The sequence below is a fragment of the Sabethes cyaneus genome, chromosome 1 (assembly GCF_943734655.1).
Source record: "Sabethes cyaneus chromosome 1, idSabCyanKW18_F2, whole genome shotgun sequence".
Taxonomy (NCBI): Eukaryota; Metazoa; Arthropoda; class Insecta; order Diptera; family Culicidae; genus Sabethes; species Sabethes cyaneus.
Window position 1 is genome coordinate 50,905,990 of NC_071353.1, and position 19,726 is coordinate 50,925,715.

At 42.8% G+C, this 19,726-nt stretch overlaps 2 protein-coding genes across 3 annotated transcripts; both read right to left on the reverse strand.

The window, feature by feature from the left end:
• Window positions 1-29: 29 nt before the first annotated feature.
• On the reverse strand, window positions 30-3,658 carry LOC128744397 (uncharacterized). Of its 2 annotated transcripts, XM_053841395.1 has the most exons (5): window positions 3,356-3,658; window positions 2,452-2,720; window positions 2,213-2,390; window positions 1,894-2,156; window positions 1,726-1,834 (listed from the first exon to the last, which is right to left on the reverse strand). In XM_053841395.1, exons 2-4 carry the CDS (start codon window positions 2,680-2,682, stop codon window positions 2,020-2,022), a joined length of 546 nt encoding a protein of 181 aa, XP_053697370.1. In that variant the 5' UTR covers window positions 2,683-2,720; window positions 3,356-3,658; the 3' UTR covers window positions 1,726-1,834; window positions 1,894-2,019. The 2 variants fall into 2 exon arrangements, with proteins under 2 accessions (XP_053697376.1, XP_053697370.1); XM_053841401.1 differs by lacking the exons at window positions 2,213-2,390; window positions 2,452-2,720; window positions 3,356-3,658 and adding exons at window positions 30-275; window positions 346-514 and having other exon boundaries at window positions 1,581-1,834; window positions 1,894-2,010.
• An 11,250-nt stretch (window positions 3,659-14,908) lies between these two features.
• On the reverse strand, window positions 14,909-19,159 carry LOC128745674 (uncharacterized protein K02A2.6-like). The gene has a single exon (XM_053842753.1). The coding sequence runs from the start codon at window positions 19,157-19,159 to the stop codon at window positions 14,909-14,911; it is 4,251 nt and encodes a 1,416-aa protein (XP_053698728.1).
• Between the last annotated feature and the right edge of the window lie 567 nt (window positions 19,160-19,726).

Here is a 19,726-nt window from a genome sequence, read left to right on the forward strand (position 1 = left end):
CGCTATTAATAGTAATATTAATAGTGGAATTTTATTTGGAAAAAGTTTTCATGTCCTATTTCAGGATTCGTATTCTACTAAGACACTCCAAAAACTTCAGTCTAAGCGAATATTGCAAGTTCAAATGTCACTGCATTCGGCATCAATGTTAGATAGTCTAGCTTTACGACGGAGCTTTGATTGTTGCACATTCCGCCGATTATTTATCTTTTCGATAGCACGTTTTATTTTAATTTGCAGCATTTCCATGGTTACACCCTGGTCAGACCAAGCCTCTGGAAGAAATAACGAATGAGAAAAATGCATGAAACGAGCGTTGCTGATGTTTTACAATAATTTACTTACCCAACATGCAATCGGTAAAAATGCTGTAACCCATCATAGCTACTTTAGGAAATCGATGCCCAGATATTCCACTCCAATTGTATCTAACCATTGAAGAATCGGCGAAAAACAGACCGAAGCACTCAACCAAATCCTTTTTAGGAGGTTTCATACACGATAGGAATCGGATCTGTAAAAAATGTTATGATTACTTTTAAAGCATAGTGTGGCTTATTTTCTGCAATTGACGTGAGAGGACAAATTTCAATGCGCCATCGTTCGACGTTTTCCTTAAAATTATGTCCATCGAGTCACACATACGGTGAATGGTTCATCTTAAAACTTTTTTTTGTGGACTGATCACTGCGACCAATATAGTTGATCTATGTATTGTGATAACGCCCGGGTGTTTGTGCTGTATGTGACCTGCAGCACTGCGTTTCTTTTTGCTATAATCGCTATTAAATCAGCGACGCTTTTTAAATTTATGCGTGCTTGTGTGTACACTCGAGTTTTTTTTTTACACGGTTTGTTTTTTTCGATTACTCAAGAACGATGCAATTTAGGGACCACTTACAAAATACGTGACGAATGTCGGGCCTCTCCCAAACGTATTGAGAAATAAATGAATGGTCCCTAAATAGCCCCGTTCTCAATATTCGAAAAAACAAACCGTGTAAAAAAAGTACTTGAGTGTATTGGGAACCCTTCCTTCAAAAACTTGATCTACTTTAGCCACTTGTAATTCCTCGCTGCCAGTACTATCCCATATTATAGCCGTCCCTGGCGAGGACTCATTCGTTCCTCTGACCAGTACACTTAACTATAGGAGGGACTTTTGCACAGTGAAGAGGTTTCTGTGGATAAATATAGAGAACTCAGCATGAAGGAAGGGTAAATTAGGGGCGTGAAAATAAACCCATACTAAAGTCACTTGACATGCTTGACATCGAATCACTCCGATATTCTACTAAGAGTTTCGAACCCACGACCACTCGCTTGTCAAAGTAGACTCGATAACCCTGCGGCTACGGATACCCCCATCTTAAAACTTGCACCACGTTCAATTCAACTCGGCTAATACTAAACGGAACGCGAGTGAGCGCGAATAAAAATTTACCGTGTTACGTCACTCACCTCGCAGCATAAGTTTTGAATGCAGTGAAATCACCAAACAGAATTCGATCTAAGATAAGTCAGCGTAGTTGTTATGCTGACTGATGACACTATTTTCACTCTCAATATTTAATACTTACGTAAAGATCTCGAGTGGAATCACACATTTGAACGGCGCTCTCCAGTCGTTCGACATCTATCTCATCTTTTAAAGGAAACTCGAAACCTGGAACCAAAACTGGCTTGACCATTTGACGCTGTGAGTAGCTTTTTCCCATCAATTGCGGTTGAGTTACGCGACGTTTATTATCCGAATTAAGAGGATTTTTTGCTGCAACTCGTCTGTATGCAGAAAGCTGGGCTTTTATACGGAGTAATGTTGAAGGGCAGCGATCTGTCGGAAGTGGTAATAAAATTATGTCAGTAAAAAAAATTTAGATCTTACAAGCATACTTCGACTTCGATATATAGTATCATAAAATCTATTTAAATTGCAGAAATTTGATACTATACTGAACACCAGCAAATGATATGGAAAAATACTGAAATTTATTTTTAAAGTAATGAACAAAAATCTAGTCAATTGCTTTGCAAAAGTTTCATTTTTCTTTTCAAAACTTGATTCCTTGTGTAACGTCTGCGACTTATATGGTAGACAGCCTTTTTAAGTTGCTCCATTAGACTGACCGTGTTGATGCCATGCGATCGCCAAGCCTCTGCAAACAGATGAGATCAGATTACTATTTAGAATTCATGGCATTATTCAAATTACCCATCATGCAAACGGAGAACATGTCGTACTTTTTCATCGCTTTTTTTGGTGTTTTGGGATACTCGGCTCTCTCGACGCCGTAGTAACTGTAGTTGGTCATTGCATGGTCACTAAAGAACATGCTAAATGATTGCACAACGTTTAAATGGACCGGCTTCGTCAGGTTAAGATATTGCACCTGCATGAACGCAGTGTTATGTATCTTTAACATTGCTAATAGATCACTAGAAAATTCTTACGTATTGATCCCGAATGATAGCACTCTGTTTAATACCTAGCTCCAACCTTTCGATTTCATCTTCCGTTCCGAGTGGAAAGTCAAAACCAAGTACTGAAGGAGATTCTTCTATCCGCGAAGAAGTAGAATTGTATGTGGTCGCCAAAATGTTCTGATGGAATGGCGGGATATACACATCCCGATGGCTGGTATCTACCAGTTGATGACGACTCGGCTGCTCCTTATCGAGCATTGTCGTTAAATTTCGTACTTTGACAACATGCACATTACCTACAAAATTATAATATAATTATTTGAAAATATACAATTAATGCACTTTGATATCATAAAGTAAACAAATTCGACGTTGAGAACATATTTTATTTGAACATACTAATGTATAATTACAAAAATACATCAAATTAATGCCCTAAAAGTAGAAAAAGTAAATGTTATTTTCTGCGTTGTAAAAAACATACGTCTACTTTCATGTGCTAGGAAATATTTAACAGGATGGAGGATTGGTTTACTTTGAGCTATATTAGTATTCTAATATTATTGGTTTATTTGTCTTCTGAAAACCAACATTGATTGTCTTTAATCACATTTTATTTGAAAAGTAAATTGCACTGCAGATAAAATTCAGTCCTTTTAAACGAATGTTGTGACGGGGATGATTTTCTTATACTGCAAATATTGCGCCACTATTACAAATGCTTATTTTGGTGCAATCATTTATATAAGGATGGTTGCTATCACCAGGCCTGATTTCTACACATTACATCTAATTATTATCATAAAAATAACAATAAAAAGCAAGATTTAGTGTTAACTAACGTTCTTTACGAGTATTCTTAGCAACGTGAATTGAAACATTTTTAACGTAACCGTATCATCTCTGCACGCTTTCATAAATAGTAACTAACCGTATCTCACAATCTTCACATTTTATATCCAAATTTTGACTTATCTCTTCAATAATGAAAATTTTATTGGTATTTTCTATTCACACAACCTCCGTCAGCAAACATATTTTTGCTGTTCCAACTTAGGCTTTTTGGTATTAAAATTTTCACAAATTCACTATTTTGCTGCGAAAACTCTCTTCACTGTTATTAAAGCAGTCACCATTGCACTAAACGCGATTTTATGCACGAAATGAGTTAAAAATCCTGCGTTATACACAAAATAGTGATTTTAAATCCGTAATGGCGTTTGTTTTCGTTTTGCTTTTACAATTTTTTTCCGAATGTTCAAGTTTCTCCGCGTTCCAAATTGGAGAAATTGACAATTACACGCTCGTAATAAGCAACTCATTTATATAGGCGAATAAACGCAAAACTAATGAAACCCATGCGACTCCTACATCTGGCTGTCCGAACTAGGAAAATGATGATCAGTTACAATTTTTCACTGGATGGATATACAAATCAAAATATTTTTTATTTAAAGCTCAGTAAAATGAATATTGTGAACATTAAATTTTCTGCAGCGGGTTAGAAATCTTTTTTACTAGCTAACGCACTGGTGGTTGCAAATGAAATGTGTACTTAGGACAAGTAAATTGAGATCCGGATTTAGTTTAGATGTGCATGGTTATGTTTATAGGTGCGGGACCGAAAAATTTAGATCCAAATATACCATGGACCCCTGTTCGTTTGACCGTTTTTAATCTGAACACTTTTTAATTTGAACCCCGTTGGTTTGCACGATGTGCAAATAAAAAATGGTTCAAATGTCATTCTCAACATGACATCATTTGCTTATCCAGACAATGCACATAAACAAGTTTGTTTGTACTGATCTAGCGTGTTTAATTTGTTTCACATTGCGTTTTCCCAACGATTAGTGTAGAAATCCAATCAGAGAATGAAATATTCGCTGCTTGCAACTGCCAACAATCAAACCACCAAAACAATAACAAAGAACAGGGCACCCAGTTCACACAAGTTCCAGCATATTTAGGGTTACCAGTTGTTCAAATTAAAAACTAACCCCGTTAGTTTGCATGAGGAATCGTTCAAACGAAGGGGGGTCCACTGTATTCATGAAAGTGTTCTACTTAATTGTTTAAAGTAATTTTAGTGGTTTAAAGCAAAATTATAACAATATTTCATCCAAGGCATGCATCCAGCATAACCTCTACCATCGGTACACCTGGAGATCACCCAACCAGACAGAATCACAAATCGATCACGTTCTGATAGATGGTCGGCACTTTTCAGACATTATGGACGTCAGAACCTATCCGGGTGCCAGGGATGGCACCTCCTCAGAAGAAAAAAAGAGAAGAGAAAAATTCAAACTGTGCTCAGTCTTCAACGCGATTTATTCTGCTCCGTTTCATTTTAACTGTGCTCTTTCTTGCTGAACGCAGTTGTATGAGCAGCCGCACACTGTGCTACTCATTGAGGAGAATGTTAATACACTTTGAATACGTTGATGCTATGCGCTGACGTATGACAACTACGGGTAGTTTTAACATGGGTAGTGCGTTGAGAAAAAACGACGATTGTCAGTAGCGATCATTGCCATCAGAAAAATATTAATCCATTAATGCAGTTGAATCATGATTCTTACATTTAGTATATTCAGTTGAGTTTGGCTGCCGTGAACGCAACTGCATCATATGGTTAGGCATGTCACAACGGCAACAGTGCGAAAAATGTTATTTAGATATGGCAACATTTGAATTCCCATACATTTGCTTCTTGACGCGTACCAACAGGAAAGTCCCATTATAAACAAAGGCAATTCTCCGCTAAGATTCAAAATATAACGACTTTTGATTGTCTTGACGCCTCTGAGTCTATAGTTGCTGTACGCGCACCGGTTGTTTTGTTTCCACGTTTACTGCTGTAGCTATCGAGAGGACCGGGAGCAAAACCGAAAGTTGCTCATCTAAAGAGCGCATTAAGAAATTTTTCTGCACGTCAGTTTTTCTCATTGTGTTTAGTCTGTTTCTCATTGTGTGGATTTACTTCTCATTTCTGAAAGCAGTTCTGCTCATTGTGTTGAACAAAAAAAGTTGCACTTTTTGCACAATGAGTGAGGAAATAACAAGCCTGCCGGGTGCTAACATTGATTCGGATCACTACCTAGTGATGGTAAGGATACGTCAAAAACTATCTATTGTGAGCAACATACGATACCGCCGCCCGCCACGGTATAATCTAGCGCGACTGAAGCAACCAGAGGTCGCCGAAAACTACGCGTTATCTCTCGAAACCGCGCTGCCGGAAGAGGGTGAGCTGGATGAAACCCCTCTTGAGGACTGTTGGAATGCCGTGAAAACAGTCATTAACAGCGTAGCGGAGAACGTCCTAGGCAGTGTGGCACCGAATCGACGTAACGAATGGTTTGACGAGGAATGCCGGCAGATATTGGCTGAGAAGAACGCAGCGCGGGTACAAATGCTGCGTAGAGCCACCCGTCAGAATGTGGAGCGATACAAACAGAAGCGGAGACAGCAAACCCGACTCTTCAAGGAAAAGAAGCGCCACCAAGAGGAGAAGGAGTGCGAAGAACTCGAACAGCTGTACCGCTTTCACGACACACGCAAATTCTATCAGAGACTCAACGGATCTCGCAAAGGCTTCGTGCCGCGGGCCGAAATGTGCAGAGATAAAGATGGAGGTATCTTGACGGACGACCGTGCGGTGATCGAAAGGTGGAAGCAGCACTACGATGAACACCTGAATGGCGTGCAGGCGGAAGACCATGATAGCGGAGGAAGTGACCACATTGGTGCAGCAAGCGACGAAGATGTGCCACCCCCATCGATAAGGGAAGTTAAAGAAGCCATCCAGCGGCTGAAGAACAACAAAGCAGCGGGAAAGGATGGCATTGGAGCGGAACTTATTAAAATGGGCCCGGACAAGTTGGCCGGCTGTCTGCATCAACTGATTGTCAAGATTTGGGATACGGAACGACTACCGGAGGAGTGGAAAGACGGGGTGATCTGCCCTATTTACAAGAAAGGTGATAAGCTGGATTGTGAGAACTACCGAGCCATCACTATCCTGAATGCCGCCTACAAAGTGCTGTCCCAAGTCCTCTTTCATCGACTATCGCCAATAGCCAATAGATTTGTGGGAAGTTACCAGGCCGGCTTCATGGAGGGTCGGTCTACAACAGACCAAATCTTCACCTTGCGGCAGATCCTCCAGAAGTGCCGCGAATTCCGAGTCCCCACGCACCACCTGTTCATCGATTTCAAAGCCGCATATGATAGCGTAAACCGACAAGAGCTATGGAAAATTTTGGACGAAAACGGCTTTCCGGGTAAGCTTACTAGACTTATCATGGCTACGATGGATGGGATCCAGTGCTGTGTGAGAATCTCGGGTGGATTGTCGGACCCATTCGAATCTCGCAGGGGACTTCGACAAGGAAATGGTCTTTCCTGCCTGCTATTCAACATTGCGCTTGAAGGTGTTATAAGGCGAGCGGCGATCGAAATGCGGGGCACGATTTTCAATAATGCCAGTCAATTTATCTGCTTTGCTGACGACGTGGATGCTGTCGGCAGAACATTTGAGACGGTGGAAGATCAGTACACCAGACTAAAACGCGAAGCAGACAGGATTGGATTGAATATAAGTACGTCTAAAACGAAGTATATGCTGGCGGGCGGGACCGAGCGCGACAGGGCTCGCTTGGGCAGTACCGTGGTAATCGACGGGCATGAGTTCGAGGTAGTCGACGAGTTCGTATACCTTGGCTCACTGGCAACAGAGGACAACAATACCAGCCGTGAGATTAAAAGACGTATTATCAGCGGAAGTCGGGCCTACTACGGACTCCACAAACACTTGCGGTCGAACAATTTGAGCCCCCGTACAAAGTGCACACTGTACAAAACGCTAATTAGACCGGTTGTCCTCTACGGGCACGAAACGTGGACACTGCTAGAAGAGGACATACGAGCACTCGGAGTTTTCGAACGGCGGGTGCTAAGAACCATCTTTGGCGGAGTGCAAGAGAACGGTGTATGGAGGCGAAAAATGAACCACGAGCTCGCGCGTCTCTACGGCGAACCAAGTATTCAGAAAGTGGTTAAAGCTGGACGGACACGTTGGGCAGGACATGTTGCTAGAATGCCGGACAACTATCCTGAAAAAATGGTTTTCGCATCAAATCCGGTAGGAACAAGACGAAAAGGGGCACAGCGAGCGAGGTGGCAAGACCAGATGGAGCGAGATCTGGCGAGCACTAGGTGCCCGCGGAACTGGAGATCAGCTGCCATGGACCGAAACAGATGGAGAAATTATACTGCGCAGGCCTTGTCATAAGACGTTAGGCCAATTAAGTAAGTAAGTAAGGCATGCTGAATCAATGTCCTTATTGTTTAGTATTTATTATGTACTAAAATTTTAATAGTTTTGTTTAATTTGTTTAATGTTGCCGAAACGAACCAAAATCAATTGAAACGAGAATCGCAATGTCATCCCTGGTTTGGTTATCAATCAAGATGTGTACCAGAAAGAATGTTTGAAAAAAAATTTTGATCCCGTTTCTATAAAAACATGCAGATGGAAAATACGTGTTTTGATCGGATAAACCATCATAGCATTACGCCAAAAAACACAATCGTTCCTGAATACCCAATAGAACTCATTGGTACCTAAAAACACAACCCGACAAATCTGCCTCAGTGTCGCCCAATCGAAGATTTCTTCGCAATTTTGAGATCCTTGGTGTACAAAAATAACTGAAGAACCACGAATTGCCAACAGTTGGTTGGTAGAATCAAGAGATGCATTCGCAAAGTTCACATGGCGGCAGTACAACGCTCCTGTTCCGAAATCAAACGGAAGCTTCGCCAAACAACCGATTATGGACCGTTTTTAAATGTTCACTAATTTTTTTTTCAAGAATCGATAATGTATCTTTAATTTCAGTAAATCAGATCTTCTGCAAATATCTTTGTCTTTTTTCGACAGCTGAAATTTTAGTTGCCACCCGTGGCGAACAGCAAAGCACTGAGGCTCGAGCCATTTGGTATACCGTCAGTTGTTGTCCTTTCACCCGATGTAGAATTGTTTAATCGGACCAGTTGCTGGCGGTTGGTAAGACTGTGTGCTCCAACTAAGAAATGGAAATCTCTGGATAGTTTATTGCTCAAGAGTATGTGGTTAACACGGTTAAAAGCAAGGGAAAAATCTACTAGCACCATGGCCGTATACAATACCCGTTATCTAGCGGAGGATTGGTTCCTTCAAGATACTCAATCGTTTGAGTTTTGACCCAGCCAAATTTTCTCTAGTACTTTAGAGATGGGAGATGGCCGAATGCACGCTGATTGACCGAAAATCCTTGGACGCTACGGGGTTAGAGACTTTGTGGATGGGTGTAACAATCGCTTTTTTCCAAGTGTTTTGAAACTCCTTAGCGTCAATGATTGCATTATACAAATGTACCAAAGCGGGAAGGGCGAACGGGTAGAGCATTTTTATGAACTTAATCGGGATACCGTCTGAGGCGATAGCATTGGATTGTATTTCCTATTTCCACTTTTGCAGATGCCAGATTCCCACAGTCCAGATTATGCATTAGCTTTTCAGCAATATATGGGAAACCGCAACTTTTCCGGTGGACTGGATGCAGGGCATATTGGTCAAAGTTCCTAAGAAAGGAGATCTAACTGAGTGCGCTAACTGGCGTGGCATCACGTTGCTCTGTATTACTCTCAGAGTACTCTGTAAGGTAATCCTTAACCGGATCCAGGAGAAAATCGACACTAGTCTCTGGCGGCAGCAAGCTGGATTCCGTGCTGGCCGATCATGTGTAGATCATATCACAATGCACCGCATTATGTCTGGAAAATTATTTCCAGAATCGTGTGCTGTGCTACAATACGGAGGAGGGTCAGAAGTGCGTTCCAATCACCGCATGGGTTCCGCAAGGTTCCATCCATACTGGGTCCGGTGTTGTGGAACGTCACGTATGACGAGGTGTTGAAGCTAAAGTTCCCGGTACGGGTTGTTATTGTCGTCTTGAATCTGTCAGAGAGGTTGAGTCGACGGCTGCCCACTCTATAAGCAAAGATTGATTGTCGAAAATTGGATGCGCTCCAGGAAACTGGAGCTAGCGCATCATAAAACGGAGGTTATCGTGGTGAACAACCGCAAGTCAGTGCAGCATGCAAATATCAGCGCCGGGGACTGCACTATTTCGTCAACGCGGTCCTTAAAACTCCTGGGAGTCATGGTAGACGACAAGGTCAAGTTCGGGAGCCATGTCGACTATGCCTGCAAGAAGGCTTCCACAGCTATTTCGGCATTGTCTCGTGTGATGTCTAATAGCTCTGCGGTATACGGCAGCAAGCGAAGGCTTTTAGTCAACGTGGTCCAGTCAGGGTTGGTGATCCGCGAGAAAACTGCGAGTGGCATTCAACTTTTTCTCGGTATATGAAACGACATCGTCTATCAGTGTATTGCTATATTCATCGTACGATGCTGCTCCGTGTGAGAGCACAATCGGCAATCCTGTGAGTTAGTTCTCTCTGTATTGCATCCTGAACGTATACGCGCCATATGGGGAATGCGATTCACTCTCTCGTGATTCGCTCTGTGTGTAAATATCACGGAAAAGGATCGCCAGGCGATAATTTTCGCAGATGAGAAAGGATTGCGATCATTGGATGATTATCGTTCTTTTTTCGATTGGTAAAAAATGTAAGATTTTTCGGTTATGGATATTTTTGTTGCGATTGTGTTGGCGAATGGAGGATATGGTGATGTCTGATATTGTTTTAATATAAATACAAGGCAGCAACTTGCTGTTTAGTAAAATGTTTGCAAAAAATATTATGGCTGAATTAAAGAAATGTTCAGCAAGTTTTGCAATTTAAGAACGAGGTAGCGCGTGGAAAGCAAAGATTTGAATGGCACTGCACGTTTATAAAACCGTTTTGCGTACTCAGTTGTGTTGATACACTGTTATTCTGGTTATCCATATCACCACCTCTGTGAATTTAGGGCCATTATACAGTGGGATTTCATTTGGCATTTTAGTAACAAAATAATCCGTTTTTGGCAACATAAAATATTTCACTACAAAAATATGCTTAAATAACAGTCAGTTTCCGCATACAAGCCTTAAATGACGAAACAATGAATGTTACGAACAGTATTATTTTAATTGCCGTACGACTACGTCTTACCGCAGGTTGCCAAAAACTTACTTGCACCGGACGGATAACTCTTGGCGGACTTGCAATCGTTGATTAATAATATTTAGTCAATTTCTAACGCATCTACAGTCAATATTTTCATATCCAAAAAGGGTCTCGATTTGGCACGGTTTCGATTTTGGCAACATAGGGGACCTGCATTTGTTGCCAAATTCGATTAGAAAAACGCGTGAATTCGCGTAAAAACCACGTAAACCTTGTAATTTTCAAACTTAGGTACGTATAAAAAAGACGTTTTGAGCACATCCACGTAAATTCCGAAAATCACGTAAACCGCGTAAATTCCGAAATTCGTTTAAAAAACCGGATTTAATCCACCTGCTGGTGAAAGGAACCTTTGCTATACCATCTTACATGTTATTTGATACAGAACTCGAAACATCTTGGGAACATAATTCAACTGTTAGTTGACGCTTTACAATTTATTCCATATAACTTGGACTGACATTTAAATATAAAGAATGACAAAACCATTTATTTGGTAGTAAAATCATCCAACCTAAACGCCAAACGAAAAAAATACAAATCTAAAATTGTTTTAAAAACGAAAAAGTTTACTAAATTTGAACATAATCAAAGCACTTTTGAACTTTGATAGATCCTTTTTACAATAAATTGCTGAGTAAGTAAGTTGTATTTAGTTACGTCCTTTTAAAGTTTTAAAGGGCAGATTGCTCATATAAAGTAAATAAAAATCATCAATTACACTTCCGCAATGAACATAAATCGCAGCCTGTATTGCATGTAATTGTTTTGCAAAATACAGTTGGATTTCGAATTTGGCAACAAATGCGTGTCGCCTATGTTGCCAAAATCGAAACCGTGCCAAAATCGAGACCCTTTTTTAAGATGAAAAAATTTAATGGGAGTGCGTTAGAAATTGACTAAAGGTTATTAATCAACGATTGCAACCTTTTTATGTTTATAAAATCCGCCAAGAGCTATCCGTGTGGTGCATGTCAGTTTTTGGCGACCTGCGGTTAAACGTAGTCCTACGGTAATAAAAATATTATTGTTCGAAATCGCAAACTTTTTGCCATGGACACACTTAGGGCAATAATTTTTCGTCATTTAAAGTTTGTATGCGGAAATTGATTGATATTTAAGCATATTTTTGGAAGTAAAGTATTTTATGCTGCCAAAAATGGATACTTTTGTTGCCAAAATCGAGGCATGCCAAAATCGAACCATGCCAAATTCGAAATCCCACTGTATGCCCATTGGCAAGAAATTTTGAGCCGGGTTAAGTTGCCGTCGAGGGAATGACTACTTTACGACCTGAACCGAATCACATGATCCGTGATCTCAAATCACACTAGATATATTCAAAATTCAATTGTCATCTCTTCTTCTTTTGCATCCGCCAACGCGGTTCGATACAAATCCACGTGCAAAGGCAAATCACACGTTAAGATAGCAATTTCAAACCTAGTAAAATATTTTAAAATGAAGTCTATTATGTTAAAGACGTAGTCCTACGTCAAAATTATCAAGCTCATTTTTATGTAATAACGGTCATCTTAGTGTTTACACAGCTGTGCTAGTGGTATACGGCTTCTATTTGCCAATTTCATTTCAAAATTATGCGTAGGTACCCGCCGCTCGTGGATTGTTTCCTGTGTTTGCTGCTTGCGATAAAATTTTCTTCCGATCGCTGTACTGCATTATCGCCAAGTGATTCGATCGGAAGTTCAAGACTCATCACTCACTCGTATCGGGAAACGATAATTATCGCCGATCAGTTCACTCGGAGAGAATCAAATATGACACACGCAAGCAGCGATACACACACAAAGCTTTATCGGCGATAGAGGTTCACGTGTTGCTTTTTCGCCTCATTCTTTTGCGTCTTTGGTTCTCTTTTCGCAAGAAGATACAAGCGTACCGTGATCTGCATGTATTGAATCGGCAAATGAATGGGGAGTGAGTGAGTTTTGATCCGATTCGAACCAACCACTCCAGTCCATACTTAGGTATGGCGAACCGGTGTGGTCATCGGCGTTAGGAACCAAAAGCTACCTAGGTAAGCTGGAAAGTACCTATCGTCTCAAGTGCTTGAGAGTGGCCAGTCCGTATCGCACAGTTTCATATGACGCAATTTGCATCTTAGCAGGTACGATGCCTATTGGCATCATCATCAGTGAGGACGTAGAGTGCTTCAATCAACATGGAACTAGAGGCATATGGAGTACCACAAGATGGGCCTCGATGATCACATGGCAACGGGCATGGTCTGATTTCACAAAGGGCCGGTGGACACATCGACTTATCCCGGAAGTATCCGGATGGGTCGACAGGCGCCACGGCGAAGTCGACTTCCACCTGACACAGATTTTGTCAGGGCATGGTTGTTTTAGACATTATCTGCACAAGGTCGGGCATGCGGAGTCCCCCGCGTGTCCCGTATGCGTGGATGTAGAAGAAACTACAAAACATGTTTTCTTTATATGCCCTCGTTTCGTGGGCGCGAAAAGCAACATGCAGGCAGTGAGCGGACAGGACACTACTCCAGATAACTTAGTCCAAAAGATGTGTTCTACCTCGGACGTCTGAGGAGCGGTTAATGCGGCTGCTACCCAGATTGTACTTGAGCAATAAAACCGCTGGAGAGCCGATCAACGGCGAGTAAATAGTCCAGCAGTTATCTATGCGTTAAGAACAATAGCCCCTCACTGAAGTAATACCGATAAGGTGGTGCCAGGGGGGATTGAGGCTGGAGACTCGAGTAAGGTTTTAGTGGATCGGGATCCTCACGTCCCACTAGGGGGATTGGGATACCTAACCCCATGCCCTGAGTTATCTTCTCAGGTGTCTGATAGTACCGTATCTTCTAAGGTGCTGAGTAGATTTCTCTACTCGTAAAAAAAGGGGTGCCTTTGCAGGTCTGCGAAACATTTGGCGCTCAAATCAGATAAATCTACGTACCCCGAAAAAACTATAGAGATTGCTGACATTTACCGCACGCACACTTCGCCGCGTATACGCATACGCGGTTTGTTGCCATTTTCAAATTTTTTTTCGCTTCGAAAATTGTTTCACGATGCACACAAACCATACAGTCGCACATTAGCAATCCTTATACACGTGCAATCAATGTGCAGGAGCGTTGTACTGCCGCCATGTGAACTTTGGGAATGCATCTCTTGATTCTACCAACCAACTGTTGGCAATTCGTGGTTCTTCAGTTATTTTTGTACACCAAGGATCTCAAAATTCCGAAGAAATCTTCGATTGGGCGACATTCTCCTCCGCCGAACTATATATATATATATATATATATATATATATATATATATATATATATATATATATATATATATATATATATATATAGTAACTATAGTTTTGCCCTTTGAAAGTTACATGAGCTTGGGTTAGCCATGTAACTTTAAAAGAGCAAAACCCGTCATTAACTGACTTGGGCTCGCCCGCAAGGGTTATGTTACTTATTGTTTATCAATTTGAACATGAAACGTGGGTAAGGTGAATGCAACATAATATCACAGACAAATAGACATAACACTCGTTTTCCATTCTTGGTACCGATTAAACCGTCATTTCAAATTTGGGCTGTCGATCATAGATGGTGCTAGTGTTCAGTCTAAATGTGAGGTACGATAATGTTAATTTTTCTTCCAAGAGTTATGTCTGTTTGTCTGTGATAATATGCTTTTCACAATGCTCACTTACCTTTGGGAGGTGAATTGGAACCTACCCTTCCTTTGTTCAGGTTCGATTTCAGCAAATTGTAGAATATCCTGGAGGGTTTGGGGGTTCAAACCTCCCCCAGGAGAAAATTTGTTATACACTTTCAAGCTTGAAATTTCACAGCCAGCTGTTGTTTAAAGCACAGGAAAATGTACGGGGCTGATTGTACGATCCCCATCGGCGTCGTGAACTTAGAGCCGGGGAGGTTCGTGCTGTTTTAAGCCCCATTCGATCTTGGGTTACTCGTCGCCCATTTTCCAGGCATCTTTGAAGTCGCAGTTTTTTTGCTTAAAAAATAAAAAACTACACGGTATATGTTGTAATGAATCGCCGATGGTTTTATACAACAAACAAATTAAAACTTTATTAACCGAATTAAAATTACAGAGATTGAATGCGGTGTGGTTTTCACTAAATGCGAGTCGTGTATGTTCTGGTATGCAATTCTAATGTTGCTATCGGCTGACAGCGGTAGACGTCATTCGCTCTGACAGGGTGTGTCAGACGATGAGTCGACAACATCCAGGTGGTGTGCAGTTGGATCGTAGGGTGGTCCTCCCAACACCTCCCCCTCTTAGAAGAGATGGTACGGCTCATACCTCACGGGTGGTCTTCTTGCTCTCGAAGACTGGCGAAGCTGGCTCTGTTGCTGCTGAGTAGTAGCTCTTGGAGTTTGCACAGGTGCTTGGTGAGGAACCGTTGACTGTGGTTCATTATGCAAATCTAACTGCGACGGTTCGGCTGACTCTGGTTCTGCTGGTTCGGTTGTTGTAGATTCACGTAGACCGCAGGATTCCAGAAGTACGGTTAACGGAATTTGCGTAGACTGCTGTTGTACTCGTGTTGCCGGCTGTTCTGACTCATACCGTTTTTTCAGTTGATTCGCATGAGACCTCACAAGATCCCGCTTACCAGGTAGCCACACATTGTAGATAACTCGTCCAATCCGTTCTAGAATTTGACCGGGTTCCCATGACCAGGTATTGTTTCGGTAAACCTTATTCCAAACCAGATCTTTGGCATTGTAGTTTCGTGCTTTCGTGCCATGTTTCCGGATGAATTGATCTTCCTGCTTGGATTCAGCTTGCTTGTGGTACGAAGTTGGCGGTTTCAGTAGATCCATTCCTGTTCGTAGTTTCCTGTCCAGTAGTAGTTCCGCAGGTGACTTCCCTTCAGGTGCGCTACGACATGGAGTGGAACGGTAACACAGTAGGAAAGTATCGATTGCTTCTTCGAGGGCCTCTCCCCCCGCCGTGATTTTGCGAAGTCCTCGCTTGAATGTGTCGACGAATCTCTCGGCGAGTCCGTTCGACTGTGGATGGTATGGTGGCGTCTTCAGATGCAGGATGCCACGGTTGTTGCAGAAAACTTCGAATTGTTCACTGGTGAACTGCGTACCGTTGTCTGTCACCAATGTCTCCGGAAATCCGTTTCTGGCGAAGATCTTCCGAAACATGGCCACAGTTGCAGATGTTGTGATACGCTTGGTAGAGATGACTTCTGGCCATTTGCTGAAAGCATCAACAACAATCAAATAGTAATTGCCGTCAACAGGTCCAGCATAATCTGCATGTATCCGCTGCCAAGGCTTTTCTGGTGCTGGCCAAGATTCCAGGTTGGTTTTACTGTTGGTCTTGGCTGCTCTCGAACATTCCACGCACGAACGAACACGTTGACTGATCTGCTCGTCGATTCCAGGCCAATAGACGTAGTTACGTGCTACGGACCGCATCCTTTCTACTCCTGGGTGTCCCTTGTGTAGAAGGCGTAGAACTCGATCTTGGAATTTCGTTGGAATCACTAGTCGTTCCCCGTAGGTGAGACAATCGGAAACAACTGAGAGACTGTCGCGCCGCTGATAGAACTGCTGTAACTGTGGATCGTTGAATTTGGACTGATCGGACGGCCACGCTGTTTGGACGAACTGCTTCACCTGTTTCAGGACTGCATCCGACCTTGTTTCAGTTTGAATCATCTTGAACGTAACTGGGAGAACTTTCACTGACTGCTTGACGATGTCTTCCATGGTTTCTTCCAGTTCGATCGATGCGATGACGTAGTCTTCGTTTGGACGGACGTGGGTGTTGATCAGACGGGACAGGATATCTGCATAGCCGAAACTATCCGTACTGACATATTTGATGCTAAAGTCGTACAGCAACAACGTTAACGCCCATCGCTGGAGTCTGTTGGCTGTATACACCGGGATGCCCTTTTTCGAACCAAAGATAGCTAGTAATGGCTTGTGGTCCGTTTCCAAAACGAAATGTCGTCCGAAGATCATCCGATGGAACCGTGTTACTGCGAAGATCAACGCCAACCCTTCCTTCTCGATTTGACTGTAGTTGTACTCGGCTGGTGTGAGGCTTCTTGACGCATACGATATCGGCTTCACTGACCCGTCTGGCAGCTTGTGGGCAATTCGCGCTCCAATTCCGTAGTTTGACGCATCCGCTGACACTATGAGTTCCATGGTTGGATTGTAGTGCGTGAGCGCTAACGGTGACTGTAGAATTTCACGGAATCGGTTGAATGATCGCTGACATGAATCCGACCAAATCCACTTTGCGCCAGATTTCAAGAGTTGATCCATCGGGAACCGTAACTTTCGCATTTCCGGAATGTACTTTGCGTAATAATTTACGGCACCAAGATATGAACGGAGTGACGGAACATCTTGAGGCGGCGGCATGGTAGCGATAGCTGAAGTTTTTCCCGGATCGGGTCTGATGCCATCACCATCCAAGATTTGCCCTAAATATTCCACTGCTTCCATGTTGAACCTGCACTTTTCAATTCGCACTGTAAATCCGTATTCTTCGAGACGTTGAAGCACTTGTTTCAGATTCAGATCATGTTCTTGTTTCGTACGTCCTCCCACTAGCACATCATCCAAATAACCACAGGTTCTTCCGATGCCACTCACCACTGCGTCCATGATCTGCTGGAAAGCACCCGGAGCTGACTTGATTCCAGGCGTGAGGCGAGTATAGCGAAATAGACCCTTGTGGGTGTTGACTGTCAGGAGAGGTTGATCTCGGGGGTCCACTTCCACTTGGAGATAGGCATCGGATAGGTCAATATGACTGAAGACCTTACATCCGGCCATCTTGGTAAAGATGTCTTCTGGTAGCGGAAGCGGACACTGGTTCGACTCCAACACATCGTTGAGACCCGTCGAAAAATCGGCACATATGCGGACTCTACCGTTCGGTTTCCGCACAACGACGATCGGTGCTGCCCAATCTGAGTGATCGACTGGTTGGAGGATTCCCAATGTTTGCAGCCGTTGAAGTTCGTCTTCTACCGCACCTTGAACACTGTACGCAACTGGACGCTTTGCACGGTAGACTGGTTTGGGATCTCCCTTCAGCGTCAGTCGAACTTTTGTCTTCGTGCAGAGTCCCATTTCACTTGAGAAAACTTTCGGAAACTGGGCTTGCAGAAAATCATCCGTGCGGGGCTGTCGGTTGGTGACTTTGTTACAGAACGAACTGATAGGAACGTCCCATAATCCGAAAAGCTCAAGCCAGTCGGATCCCAGAATGTTTAGATCGAGATTGGGTGAAGCTACACGACACAAGCATCTCTTCGATTTGCCGCCGATGTTTACATCACACCAAAACTCCCGGGCCAGATCAATTGATCCCCCAGTAGCAGATTTGGCGTTGCAGGAGGGTGTTGTTCCTTGAGGTTGTCCGATTTGCCGCCAACATTCGTCGGAAATGATCGTAATATCCGACGCTGAGTCGATCTGCAACCGAACTGCAATCTTGTTGATTTCGATTTCGGAAAACTTCCTCTGCTGACTGATGTTCTTCACTGACACTATCTTCACATCTTTGTTCTTCCCACTGTACTTCTTCTTTTTCTTCTTGCTACTGCCACTGTTGTTGTCGGACGAAAAACAGGCACAATATCCTTCTTTATGACCTTTTTTCTTGCACTCGCGACACTTATGTTCCCGAAATGGGCAATCTGCAGAAAAATGCATTCCCCCACACGACCAACATGGGGTTTTGGGATGATTGTTATTTACTGTCCCCCCGCCACCTTGTTTATTGTATGGTTTTGGAGGCCGCTCTTTATGAACGGCATTCACAGCACTGAGCGATTGCTGCTTTTCCACAAGACTGTTGTCTTGCTTCAGGTTCAGTAACGTTTTACAATCTTCCACTACTTTTTCCAGAGAGATGTCTTCGGTCTCATTTAGTTTGTTTATCAACCTCATGCGAATATCTGAGTCACGGGGTGATTTCAAACCGCACACAAAAATGAGACATTTGAACTGTTCCTCTGATAGGTCTCGCAACTTAAAATCCACACACGCTTTATTTACTTTGCACGAATACGACACAAGATCATCGGCATCGTCCTTTGTCGTCTGAAGGCACAAATAACGGCGGTGAAACACCGAAACTGGAGATCCGAAAATCGTTCTTAATTTTGCAACTGTTTCACTGAACGTTAGCTCCTTCGACAGTTTAGGTAAGATAAAACTGGTAAACCGCTCATGTGCTGGTGGATTCAGTTTTCTCATAAGTAACCGGACTTTTGCTGCATCATCCAGTTTTTCCGCGTCTTTGTCGAACAAATCCTCATATCGCGCATACCAAGAGTCGAATGTACAGCCCTGCTCCGGGTCGTAGACGAACTCGGTGATGTTACTAGAAAGCGAATCCAAAATGGTTTCATCCTTTGACATCCTCTGAATGGCCAGCTGGGTAGCTGAAACCTGTTGAGTGAGTTGCGCCATCAACTGTTGCTGCTGCTGCAGAATTTGCATCAGCATCTGGTTAGCATTCGCCTGTACTGGATCCTGCATTGAGCTAACCTCAACTTTTCACTTTTCCCACGCGGAATTTATTCGACCGACAAAACTGGTTGTATCGCGACGGAAAAACTAATTTTCGCGTAACCGGTACTGAAAATCCTCGTCGCCACTTTGTTGTAATGAATCGCCGATGGTTTTATACAACAAACAAATTAAAACTTTATTAACCGAATTAAAATTACAGAGATTGAATGCGGTGTGGTTTTCACTAAATGCGAGTCGTGTATGTTCTGGTATGCAATTCTAATGTTGCTATCGGCTGACAGCGGTAGACCTCATTCGCTCTGACAGGGTGTGTCAGACGATGAGTCGACAACATCCAGGTGGTGTGCAGTTGGATCGTAGGGTGGTCCTCCCAACAGTATACAAACCTACGGAATGAAAAATTTTGGACGAAAATGGCTTTCCGGGTAAGCTTACTAGACTTATCATGGCTACAATGGATGGGATCCAGTGCTGTGTGAGAACCTCGGGCGGTTTGTCGGACCCATTCGAATCTCGCAGGGGACTTCGACAAGGAGATGGTCTTTCCTGCCAGCTATTCAACATTGCGCTTGA